This window comes from Chironomus tepperi, unplaced genomic scaffold (genome assembly GCF_022539635.2).
Source record: "Chironomus tepperi strain 1889 unplaced genomic scaffold, CSIRO-AGI_Ctep_v1 contig_159, whole genome shotgun sequence".
Taxonomy (NCBI): domain Eukaryota; kingdom Metazoa; phylum Arthropoda; class Insecta; order Diptera; family Chironomidae; genus Chironomus; species Chironomus tepperi.
Genome location: NW_027226281.1, coordinates 7,689 through 21,235, shown reverse-complemented (window position 1 = coordinate 21,235; position 13,547 = coordinate 7,689). Strand labels below are relative to the sequence as shown.

The 13,547-nt window shown below is 31.3% G+C and overlaps 1 protein-coding gene across 1 annotated transcript; it reads right to left on the bottom strand.

Annotated features, from left to right (window-relative positions):
• Window positions 1-9,203: 9,203 nt before the first annotated feature.
• On the bottom strand, window positions 9,204-12,645 carry LOC139087997 (angiopoietin-4). The gene is made up of 5 exons (XM_070636979.1): window positions 11,395-12,645; window positions 11,162-11,293; window positions 10,557-10,744; window positions 10,186-10,372; window positions 9,204-10,100 (listed from the first exon to the last, which is right to left on the bottom strand). The coding sequence occupies exons 1-5, from the start codon at window positions 12,553-12,555 to the stop codon at window positions 9,909-9,911; spliced, it is 1,860 nt and encodes a 619-aa protein (XP_070493080.1). The 5' UTR covers window positions 12,556-12,645; the 3' UTR covers window positions 9,204-9,908.
• Window positions 12,646-13,547: the final 902 nt, after the last annotated feature.

Below are 13,547 nucleotides of genomic sequence, written 5' to 3'. Positions count from 1 at the left end.
GGTTTTTTTGAGGTTATCATTGTGGATTGAATTAATTAGTTTGGTAATTAAAGAAGCTTACGGAGGCTGATTGTTTTTTGAGAAATATTAATTAAAGTGAATGAAAGCTGAGCCTTCAATATGCTTACCAAATTCAATCTATAAACTAGATTTCCTGGCTTTTTGTGAACTTGACCTAACATACAAACGCATACTCATCTAAATTAGTGTTTTCAAGAGCATGTTCAATTTTTTGAGCATGCTTCTTATCTGATCAGGCTAAGTGGATTTGAATCCTTCAAAATCAAGCTACAGTCAATAAGCTATAAGCTTTAAGCCTGACTAATTCAAAATGATGTCTACGCATAAATTGTACTAATTATTTAAGCACACAACTGAACAAACTCTATAAAAGCTTATCACGGACAAAAAATCTAACTTTAAATTCAATAAAAAAATTTACAACTGGAAATGTTCAATAAAACTTCAAAAGTCCATTAATGTATCCGTCCCTAGCTTAGCGACCAAAAAAAGTCTCAGCACATTGTGCAAGCGCGAACGATCCATTCGATATAAATTTAATTGCTATCATTTCGCATGCCATAAACGGCAACAGTTCTTGTCAACTATTGAACGTTCTCTTTTCTTTTAAGTTTTTTTTTCATATTTGTACGTAAATAAAATTGCATAATCTCTTCGTTCGTTTCCACGAGAAAAAAATACTGTAAAGAGAGCAAGTTGGAGATCAGTCTCGTACGGTAGTGATTGATTAGAGTCTGAGCAGCACTGCACGCCAAAAGGCATAAAGTCTCATTGCGTGTTCAATTATGAAAAATTAAGATCTGCAAGAGCAGTTACTTTTGCATGGTCTAGTTAATGAAAATCAGGATTAGATATTAATCACAAGAAAACATGTATCTTTTCTAAAGCTTACCGCAGTTGTTGCCAACACATTATACATGATTATTATGAGCGTGCAAAATTGTGAAAAACTTTTATGCGGATTTTTTTTAAGAAATTATAATTGAGATTTATTTGCTGAGTGATTTTAAGATTAATTGTTGAAATGATTTCGCACTCGAAATGAAAAAAATAATGAAAAAAAAAAGAGATGTGATGACACACGATGCTTGTTTGGAACGTGTAATGAATAAGTGTTGAAGCGACAAAAAGATCTTTTGATTTAAGATTATTTAATTTATAATTTTCAGTGGAAATTACCTTAACAAAAATAACTCAATTAAAATTAACGCAATAAAGGTTGTAAGTTTTAATGCTCACACAATAAAAATTTATATTTTTTTTTATATTTATGAAACGTACGTTTGGTGCTTTTGTCGGTCTTTTTGGATAGAGAAATTCAGTTGTTTCGAATTTTTATTGACTGCTGATTGTGGGTCATAAGACTTAGAGTTCATTCACTTGTGAAGTCCATCATTAAGCTTACAATGTTAGTATAAGAAGTAGATAAGCTGTGTTAAACTAGAACTAGCATGGATAATAGCTATTAAGCTACATTGATTAGTATTAACTCGTTAAGATAGGCTTATTGCAATTTAATTGTTTAATATTATAAGCAAATAATCTCGAAAATCAGTAAATCTTAAATGTCTATATATCCATATAAAGAACGATCGTCATTTCATCAAAATCAACTAATCTCACTATCATGCACACATATCAAATCATTTCATAAATTCAAATTAATTCAAAATTACAGCAGCAACCCCAAATGCCGATAGTGATGCAAATGATATTCGTGACTCATATCGTGCAAGATTAGAAAGATACTCACGATTGCAACAGTGAAATATGTTGAAAATTAACATTTAACACTCACACATTCTCATAAACCGTTTAAAAAAAATTTGTTAAGCAATAATGTTTATTCCAATAAATCTTTTCACTGCCATTGATGAGTGAGTCGAATGAATAGATTAAGAGAAAGGCACACTTAGATGTGACACTAAAATATGTTTTATTCCTTTATTTATTAAAAAGCGTAAAGCTCACCATAATGACTTTTTATTACCTGACGATTAGCCATTGAGAAGCTTCAGAAGATTACATACTGGTTTTTACAGGAAGAAAAATCAATTGATTTAATTTATTGAAATTAATAAAATATTTATTGCGTACAAGATTCATTGGCTTGTTAATGTCAATCAAGTTGATTAAATTTGTAATTTATTTTATTGCAAACACGTAAATTTTAATCTCATTTTGTAAGTAGTCATGATGTTATATTCCTTCTAAGATATTACTGAACTAGATGTACACTAATGATGCAATCATATGTGGCTGTGTCCATTCACAGATCTAGCTTGACTTTTTTAATGCAGTCAAATTCGATTGTTGACTAATTTAATAAATGAGCTGAAAATTACTTTACGGATGAGCTTAATCGGATACGCATGGCGCAAGCTAAATTACGCGTGTTATGTAGAAATGTTTAGGTGATGGACATTCGCGATGTTTATGATGATGGAGTCTCATTACCGCTCGTAAAAATCGTTTGGGCATAATTGATAATGTTTCAATTAGTTGGATATTTTGGAAGTCTGAAAGTGTGGGTATATGGTGTGTTATATGGGTCCTGACTGCTTAATGAGAATTAAATCAATTAGAAAGTGTTGTCCTCCAACTTCAAATTATGCAAATCGCTACTTTCCGAAAGTTATTAAAACTATACCAGTTTTTCACCTTTAATTTCCTCAAGGAAGTCATTTATCACTAAATCAATCCTAATTACAGATATTAGATACAAAAAAACAAATTACAATGCGAACGCTTTAATAAATTCATTGAACTTTTTTTTTTTTCATGAGACTAACCTGTGTGACAGTCGAGTAGACTTCAAATCATGGACATAAACGCCTTTCCTTTCTTTAAAAAATATAATCCACTAGAAAGCCTTTACGTCTAAGTAGCTTTACCACTCTATTCATATCTCAAGTACTTTACATTTTTTAGCTTTATCTAACAATGCGTAATAATGATTTTAAGAAATTTGAAATGTTTACAATGCAAAAGGTAATAAAATTATCGAAAAAAAAAAAACAGTTGCCACAATGAACCTTCGTTTATAGAAATATGCAGTTACACATGTGAATATTGTTAAGTTGCAAATAAAGAAAAGAAAAAAGCGTATGTAATGACGCTAATAAGATATCGCATATTTACCAATTGATCCCGAACAGCAATGCTTCTTAAGGAATTTATTTATGTGGTCTATACTTTGCAATGCTTTGACTTATCGGCAATCTTCTTAGTTGCTGTGTAAAGGGTATAGATTATACCTTACCAAAGAGTATTAGATCCTAAAACAGAGCTGAAATTACTCCATTTAGAAAGCTTCTTTAACCTGGATGTTTGTGTTTGGACTTGTGTAGTCCGAACTCTCCGGAATCAAGCTATCTCTGTCCTTAAACACTAAGTTTGATGTAAATACCTCATTTTGCTTATTTAAAAACTTGATTGCTCCAACCTCTCTGCTTCTTGTTTTCATCAATTTAACGATAAAGTGCATTAGACACCTGTAAAGCCATAAAGTTTAGTGCATTTGCTCATTTGCAATTTCACACCTAATCATGCACAGTTCGGGTGCATTACGAAGCTTAGCACATTGAAGGAACAAAATAAGATCTTCTTTTGTTACCTCTTCTTCTTCTTTTACCTTTTTTATGTCTCTTATTTTTACCACTTCAATTGAAACTCTTTAAAAAATCTATTGTTTGACGGAATAGAAAACGTGACGCAATTACAATTTGATCATTGTAAATTGGCGTCTATTTATTTTCCCTAATTGTCTCGTATTCTCTCTACCTCTTTAGTTATATTATTTTTTTTTTCTATTAAGTATAACCAGACACACCATATCTATCTATGTTTTTTTTTGCTGCTGTTACTTTTAGCTTGTTATTGTTATATCTCAATGTTTTAATTACATAGTTTTTTTTTTGTGTGTAAATTGATTTGTCGGCTTATTATAATGAATTTTATTTATGTAATGTTTTAATTATTGTCTCACAAAAAACAATGTGCAGTGAGCATCGACATAAGTAAATGAGTGAATAACAAAAGAAGTATTGCAGTTTACTTATTAAATGAATGATGAATTATCGCACTAATTATGGACCATGAAATTGCTCACACACTTTATTACATATCTAACAGCTAATTTATTATGTGGCAAAAGATCTATGCGTAGACACAATAGCGGCTTGTTGTTAATTGAAAGAACTGCAATAAAATACATTCAAGCATGTAATTCCTTCTCTAGAATATCATTGAAGGTCGTTTGAATGTAAATTGTTATTGATCCGGTCGCAAGTGCACTTTCATCGATTAATTCTAGAATCTATTAATCCAGATTAACAAGATTCAGTAGCATGTAGTTAGATATGAATTGCAATTAAAATTTTACAATCATAAATGTCAAGGAAATTTTTCCCAAACCCAAAACTCCAAAGTTCAATTTGAAAAAAATGCAAGATTTTTTTTTGATTATTGGCTTTGTTTTTAAATTGCATAATGCATCTATATACATTGCGGCCACATTCCAGTTTCTTTGGTCTGTGATTTTTCTCGTTTCTATTTTTAGCCAGATTATTTGATTGTCTGGTGTTAAGTGGGTGTTCACTTTGTTCTTGATTATTTGATGTGTAATTAAATTGCTGTATTTTATGAATCATATCTAGTTTAAGAGAATATTAATCAGATGCAGTGCCTTGAAAGACAGTTGACTGCAATTTAATTTGTCTAGAACAGTGAAAATGAATCATTTTTGAGACACAATAAATCTGAGCACCTTCTGTGATACACTAGTAGTAGGCAACATCTTGATTGGCTGACACAAATCAAGAAAACTCTCTCTAGCATTTCTTGGATACCTTCATGTTACGTCTGAAGGGTACACTAGTGTACAACCACCAAAGTTCTGTTATGACAGCCCTACGCCCCTCCATTTTTCCCAACCATTTTTCAAATCTGTAAAATGCGCCCCTGACATCCCACAAACTCAACTAACTATGAAACAACATTTTCATGTCGTTTCCATTTTTTCTCAATCAATTCTCGTTCGACTATAATGAAATTTATTATGATAAAACCCTTCTCTAATAATCCACTGTATTACCTGCCTTTATATATAGCATTTACAATTCATATGAGAACGATCGGAGATCAAGAGACGAGTGAAGTGTTTTTTGCATAATATTGTAACTGGTTGCTTTATAATTAGAATTTTAAAGGCCATTATTATATTTTTTTTTCTCTCCATGTTAGTTGTCACGGTCGTATCACTAGCGTACATAAACCATTAAAGGAACAAGTGATATCGATGTTTGTGTAATACACTTTAAACAACACGTAAATTCTCTCTTAAAGTTCTACTTTATCTTTTGACTCAACGAGTGACTTGTGTGTTTTTTTTAGCTTTTTTAAAGCACGTCCTTGAAATATGATATGATCAGTCACTCATTCATTATATATGAAAATTTTTCAATCAATTTTTTTTAGACAACGAATAATCATAAAACTTATTAGATTGCTGTATTGTTTTGGACTAATGGTGAATAAATTAAGTCTCTAACTATTTTTTATTTGCAATATTCATCATCATCTAGCTTTTAAATCAATTTTTTCGCATAAACTTATAAAATGTATCATCTTTTGTCATTCACATTAATTTTACGGCTCATAAAGTCTCCAAACAAAGCCATAATATTTATTAAATGGGGTCTCAAATATCTTTCGTTGATTACTTTTGCCCCTGAAAAGACACCAGAAATGCCATTAGAATGCTGATGAAGAAGTTGCATGCAACAGTTCGGTTATTTATTATTTTGTCACACGATATTTCCACTCCAATTTTTCAATATCCCACGTCGTAAAACGGTTCACTTACAAAAGATGCCGTATTATCTCATTTTTTCTCTCTCTCTTTCTCTACATATATCTCTTTTGTGTATCAAGGTCGTCTGCATAATTTTTTATTTTTTCGAGTCTACTGGTTTTTATTTAATTTAATTTTGAGGGCACCATAAATCGCTATCGAATAAATAAAACTTAACTTTTTTTTCTTCTTCTTTATGATGATTTAATTTTTGTCATTTCATTTAAGTCCTACAAATTAATTAATATTCTGATCAAGCGCTGTTGAAACGTGCCAACGTGCTATTTTGAAGTTTGAGATTCGTGATTATGGCATTTGAAAGATACGCATTTTTTTGGTTTAAGAATTTGAATTTTTGAATAAAAATGTGCAAAAAATGAAGGTTAGTTGATGATATAATATGCATCATAAATCTGCATCGTATGCTTAATTAGGTCCTGTATGTAAGGTTTCCCGAACTCTCGATCTCAAATCTGATTCTCAATTCTCAATTCCCAAGACTGCCCAGGAAGTCTCGGTCTCGGTCTCGGCATTGGGGACCTTTAGTCTTGTATCCTCACCTGAAGCGCAAACAGAACTTTTGTGAAGATAGAGGAGGTAAACAATTTGAGGGGTTAATGACTTTCATGAAAAACCCTAGCAAAGTAGAGGACACAGGAAAGTTTTTGACCCCAAACCACTCCGTTCCTCTTGAATACACCCCTAAACATCACCAAAACTCAAAATCCGATTTCAATAATCTTTCTCGACATAATTGACGGGAAATTGTGCTAGTTATTATACCGTTTTAAAATTCAAGATCAATATGCAATTTCCCGTCAAACAGCATCAATGTTTTTTTTTTTCCACGGGAAGCTGCAAAAAATTTGACCATAACATTTTTTTTTTCTTCTTTTGATAAAAACTTATTAATTCAAAATAGTTGTTGGAATGTGCACCTTGCAAATTTCAATGTTTAACCCTGACATCTACCACGTGTGCCGGACAACTATTCAAAATATTATTCACAAGAGCACTCATTTTAATAAAATTTCGCGCTAAAAACTTCGTCAAGTAGAATTCTCGATGAATTCTTAGCTATTATATTATGAAAATATCATTATTAAGTAATTATTCATAAAAAAAGATCTAAGGAAGCTTCTTAAGAAAATATTTAGTTTTTGAATAATTTATTATTATTCATTAAAGTGGTTTAATATCGCTACATGAATCAGTAAACAGCTATGCGTCTTGACTTTACTTGAAAATGAAATCCTATTGTGAATTAACCAAAAAATAATACAGCAAAAATAACAAGGCTTAAAATTAAATGCTTCATTAGTATGCTCTTGCCACTGTTGGTTAAAATATCAACACACAGAGAGTCCATTAGCAAATAGACTGCCAATAACTCAACTTAATGGAATTTCACATTCGATGATGCTTAATTTCGTAATTGCTATGGAATCTTTTCTCTCGGCGTTGACCAATGCATTCGCAAAATGTCTTGATTAAATCATGATAAGGTATACTCTTCTTTTTTTTCGGCATAAATTATCTTCGTATCTTAGGTCATTATCGCGTTTAAAATGAATAATATTTACAAGCATTCATAGAGATGTATCTATTGTGTGAACGAACGGATTTCTGTTTGACTGGCCGAAATGACATACATTTTTTGATATCATCCGTTTATTGTCTCATATATAAGCTTGTGAATACGGTAATTTAGGCAGAGTTGATGACGATGAATGGACTGAAGTTTGAGAATGGCCTTGGGATTTCAATTCTGGAATTTAAATTTACTGAATCTTAGGATTGATCCCTAGTCTAGGCAAAAGCTTAGCATTTAGACTGCAAATGGTGCCTAAGTTTGTGATGGCTACCTTTTTTTCGAGGCACAGGTTGGTTTTAAACCTCCACCGAAACCACACATGTCATATGATTCATAAAGTTTCCAAAAATTTCAGCGGCATACTAGTGTCGCCCACCACTGACCTAAAGTAATCATCAATAATCTAATTAAAGCTATTTGACTCAAATGCATTATTGCATGAATTCGAATGATTTAGGAATTTGTTTACTAAGTTATGAACAACAGCAGTCTAGTTTTGGTTTAATACAAAGACATTAAGTTTCTCAAAATAAATGTTACTTTTGCAAAGTTTCACAAAACTTCAAGTCCAGGTACATAAAAAATGTATATACCATTAAGAATATCGAAACTATTATCAGTCTAGATTCTCATATTATTCATTAAACAAGTACGCTAAGCAGCCTCAACTCTGCATTTTATTATACTTTATTATCTCATTTCATTTTTTTTTCTGATTTTTTCATTCACGAATCCACCAATAAATGTGACTATTTGACTTGATTGGATTTTGAAAAGCATATTTACCCTATCTAATATTTGACATTTAATCATTGCTTTACCGGTCGTTTCTCTCGTTTTTTTTTGTTTCTTAAACGAAAGTTTTGATGTATTTTTTTACAATAAAAACCGTAATTATTGATATGATGTGACAACAACTGATTAGATTTGAAGCTTTTATGGTAGATCAATAATTTATTGCTGTTGTCTGGATTAAAACTTGAATTTTATTACATCATATATTATTTAAATTGAATCATTTGAATAACATTTTGTTTGGCAATAAGAACGATTCTTATAAGAATTAACTTCTAAACGCGCTCAGAATATTAAGCCGCATTCACATTTCTACCGGTAAAAAAAGTATTGTTTACTGCTGTGAAGTTGTTTTGTTTAATATAATAATATTATTATAAGGAAATTGGAAGTGAAAAGTGTTAATTAAGTGCTTAAAATTTCATGCTTGTGTCACTTTAGTAGCTCTCGTGAATGAAGATATAAAAATAAAAAATATGGATGAGCGTAAAAGCATTAACAAGTGAACGAAAAAAAAAAATTCAAAGTTTCTCTGCAAAACAAAACAAAAAAAAAATTTGAATAAATTAATAAATCTTAACGGTGAGTCTTTTTTTTCTTCTTAATAAAAATATAATCTTTATTTAAAATAATTATCGTAAATCATCATATAACGAAAAAAAAAATGAATATTTACAAACATTAAATGATTGATGAATGATGGGAATCTCCAAAATTGCATTTGAAAATGTGTGAATGTGTGTGGTTTTTTTTGGATGAAATCTTATTTACAAAAGAGCTATAGATTTTTTTTATTTTTTTGCATTCAGTCATATAATAATTATACTTTTTTTTTGATGAATACTTAAGTTATTTTTTTGAAAAACTTCAAGAAGAAAAATTCATAAAAACACAAAAACTAATATTTTTTGTTCTTGAAGTTTTTGAAAGTCATGGGAAATAAAGCATTGAACGAGAAATAACAAAAAAAAAACTACTCAAAAAGTTAATTTAACTATCAAACATAATATATAAATTATTGTTACATTCCTTTTTTGTCATCAGTTTATTATTAAATTTAAATTTGTGAAACGAAAAGATTTTTTAAGTAACGATAAGCAAACAAACTGATTTCTAATGAAAGTGCGGCGCATACTGTGTGAAAGATCTTTCTACTCCAAAAAAAATATGAAAGAAATGATTGAGGGTCATTCATTTGGTTGTGTAACGCAAGAAATTCAATTTCTCAGAGCCACTAACTCAGCTTCAGACTCTTCCTCCCGCTGAATCCCCATTAAATTAAATTGCGATTAACCCGCATAGCTTCTACTAGAGGAAGTCAAGTTACACAACAAGTGATCGACCCCACATAGAGAAGTATTTCCATAAAAAGATCAGTCCATAATTTCTTTTTGTATGCGAATAAATGAATTGATTTTTAAAGTGCATGAAGTATGGTTAATGGAGGACTTTTTGTCGATGAATAAATAATTTTGGAATTCATTTATCCAAAAAGCATCTTTCAATTAGTTACAGAATTGAAAAGGAAAGAAATAAAATAGTGTCCTTGACAAACAATTGTTAAAGTTAAAGAAATAGCGAGTGGAAGTCTCTCAACGGAATTCATCTTCTTCTTGTTTTTTGTTTAAAGCTTTTATGTACACTCTAAGAATTTGTATTTGTTACTGTGTTGAGCGGCTTCGCAAATGGCTTAATCATCATTGTTGCTTTTTTAAGCGTATAGTCCCATCCTCTCCATCTGAACCAGACGATACCTTGTCGAGCTGTTATGTCTTGTGGATCGTGAAGGTAGAGACCATTAAGACCTCGTCCACAACTCTTCCACCACCAACCACCCTATTGTATTGAAATTATTCACAAAAAAAGATAGAAAATTAAATATTCATTATCATAATTTGAGTTTAAGTAAGCATTAACAAACCTTGAGCATACTGGCGCAATTCAGCGAACTTCTGTCATTGTCTCTGTTGTATGTTGAGAATGGACTGTTGTTTGAGCCATACCATGGATCATTTAGTGAATCACCAGCATTTCCTTCATATCCATCAATCTCAAGCTTGTAATAATCAGCTTCTGAGTGAATTTTAAAGTGTGAATATTGAGCGTATCTATAATAGGTTAATAAACAATAAAAAACATCGTTATTTTAATGAAAGGTTTCTATAGACTGTTATAAATCGATTAAAGATAATTGCAAAAATTCAGTCTACGCCAATAAATATTCAAATTGACTCTGTTTGGTTTGAAACTAGCTTATTTACATAAATTAATGAAGTGGAATATGATATTGACCTTTTATTGCCCTCAAAGTCCTCTAGTTCAATGCGCAATGCATAATCTTCGTTATTTGTTAGCATATAAATGTTTTCATTTCCCATCCAAAACTCCTTGGCCGGATCACCAAATCCATTTTTATAGTCAGCCCAATCGCGATTGAAATTCTCTCGTGGCTCGCCAAAATCATCACGACGTTGAATTACCTGCAAAAATTATTATTAATAATCAGTTACTACTTTATCTCTGTTGTTTTGTTCAACATGATTGAAATGACCACAACTTTTCTTCTTACTCATTGTTGTGTACGGTCGTAAAAATACTAAAATAATTTCGTTTTCTTGCATGTCAATATGTCAAAAATGTATCATGTCAAATATTTAAAACTATTTAAAGTGAACTAAAGAAAACTTTCATAATTATAAATAAGCAATAATGTTACATGACTACCATTTCGATAATATTCAGAAAATAAATGAAGGAAAGAAAGTCGGAAATGCGACAAATAACTCGACTTTAATAATTGACACCGAAAATAATGCCCAAAAGCATGCCGCAGCTATGTTACATTTTATGCAAGTTCCCACACACAACAACAACTAAATTAACTTTTTTTTCCTTACCGTCCATCCGCCATCAGCAATTTCTTGTTCACAAAAGACTTTCAAAAACCAATAAGTTGTGCCACGAATCTGAAGATAATAGACACCTGATTGTCGCATGCCTGCATTCATCAATTCCGTACATGAAAATCCCTGTGAAAGAAAAGAAAATTTATTAATTATGTCAATTCCATTTTACTTGATAAAGTCCCACTAATGTGCATATAAAAAAGTTAATTAGTTAAATTACTCACTTTAACGTCTTTAAAACTGAGAGCATCAGTTGTGAAGGTTGTGTTAAGTTTCGATGGCTTATTTTTAATGCTTGGAAATATAACGCCACCTTTGCGTGGTGCCGCATTTTTCGTCAAATTCGGTTGATTCGTTGATGTTGAATTAATGAAATTATTTATGCCGCTTCCTGCAACTGAATTGGTTGTGGCTTGCGTATTCGTTACTGATGATTGTGTTGTTGGTGCAACAGTTGATGTTGTCGTTTGACTTTCAGTTGATTCTTGAAAAACTGAATATCTATTTGGATTGTATTCAACAAGTCGATCTATTGTTGGGTCAATTAGCAAATCAGCTGGAACTGGACGTTGTGAGAGATTTGTTACATCATCCTCTTGCTTTTTTAGTCTCCTTTCTACCATATCGAGATTTTCAATGATTAAATTAGTCTTTGTGCGAAGATCTTGATGTATTTGACCAATTGCGCGCTCTTGTCGTTGTGTTTGTGTTAGCAATTTGTCAGATTTTGGCAATAAATCATCAATGGAGCTTTTTGTTCCAACGACAACATTCCACACTTCATCCATTTTCTCTGACACTGACAGAATTGGTTTAACTTGATGGACTAATGAATCGATTTTACTTGACTTCAGATATGGCGGTATTGTCGTCGTGTTATAAGCGTTGACATTTTGCTCAACAACAATTGCCTCGTGTACATCTTGAACTAAATTAAGCATCTTGCCAACATTTTGTGACACTAAATTTACATGAAATTGTAGCTTTTTGTCAATGGCCTCAGTGGTTTTTCTCAATATATCTAAATCCTTAGTTACATGGCTCATAACTTCACTATTCATTGCTCTAGTTATGTCAGCTACATTCATATGAATTGGCTTCTTCTCGCTTGCCTCAGCATTAATGTCATCAACTGACAAGAAATTATTGTCAATTTGTGTCTTAATTTTAACTAATTTTGTGTCAATGTCAGACACTTTCTGATCTAATGACAACAATCGATTATTTAGCACCGCTGATGATGCTTTTGAGGCAACTTTATCTCTCATTAATGGATCCTCATCAGAGAGTCTTGTATTTAAATCACCTAATCTCGTTATAATGGCATCTGTTTTGAGTATATTGTCGGCCACTTTATGGTCCAATGACTCGACACGTCGCATCATATGCTCAACAGCTTTATCCAGATTATCGATTCGCTGTAATTTTCCCTCAAGTGTTGAAATTACAGCTTCGAATATCGACAGCAATTGCTGTTCTCTATAATTTCAAAATTCATGATATTGAAATATAAGAAAAAAATACATAAAATTGAGGAAGAAAAAAAAGAGAAAATTTGAAATTGAATAAAAAGACTAGAAGCACTTAACAGATTATCAAAAAGGGAAAATTAAATGTGAAAATATTTTAAGTACTTAATTAAATTGACTGTCTAATTCGTCATCAATTTGTCATTTGTGTTAATTGTGACATGCGCATGAAAGGCAAATGTGTTATTTGTACTTGCTATTTACTACCTTAGCATACATTCATTATGGATATTATTAAGCAATTTGAAACATTGCAATTATGGTTTCATAGCTTTTAAAAAAAAGCAACAATATCGGCGGAGTTCACAGTGTGTGCACAAAAATAGCAAATATGATTTGTGTGTATTTTTAGTCTCGAGTCTCTCAGCGTGTTGATGTCAACAATCAATTGGTTTTTTTAGCGTAATTAAAGAAGTGGAAACGTTTGTGGTTGACTTTATTTTGTCAATAGGTCTTTGGGGTTTATATTCACGGAAGGCATTAATGATCTAGTTTCCTTCCCATGATTGACATCAAGTCAATGTCTTCAAGATCACATGAAACTGATTCCATTCAAAAATATTTGATTTATGTCAATCTACATCCAAAATTCAAATAACAAACAGCTTAAAAACTAGAAATTCAATCTAGAAGATCAAAGATAACATCATAAATAATGCGCTCTATTCAATCATGTTCAAATTAGCATTTCATGTATCGTATCTGAATAAGCTTAAATGAATTAGTCAGCAAGCTAACGCTATGATCCGAAACTGTGTCAAAAGATGCTGAATGTGGAAGAAGAAACCGTGAGGAGCTTGTGTGAATTATTACGACACAAGTCTACCGACGTTAAAAAGAAGATGAAG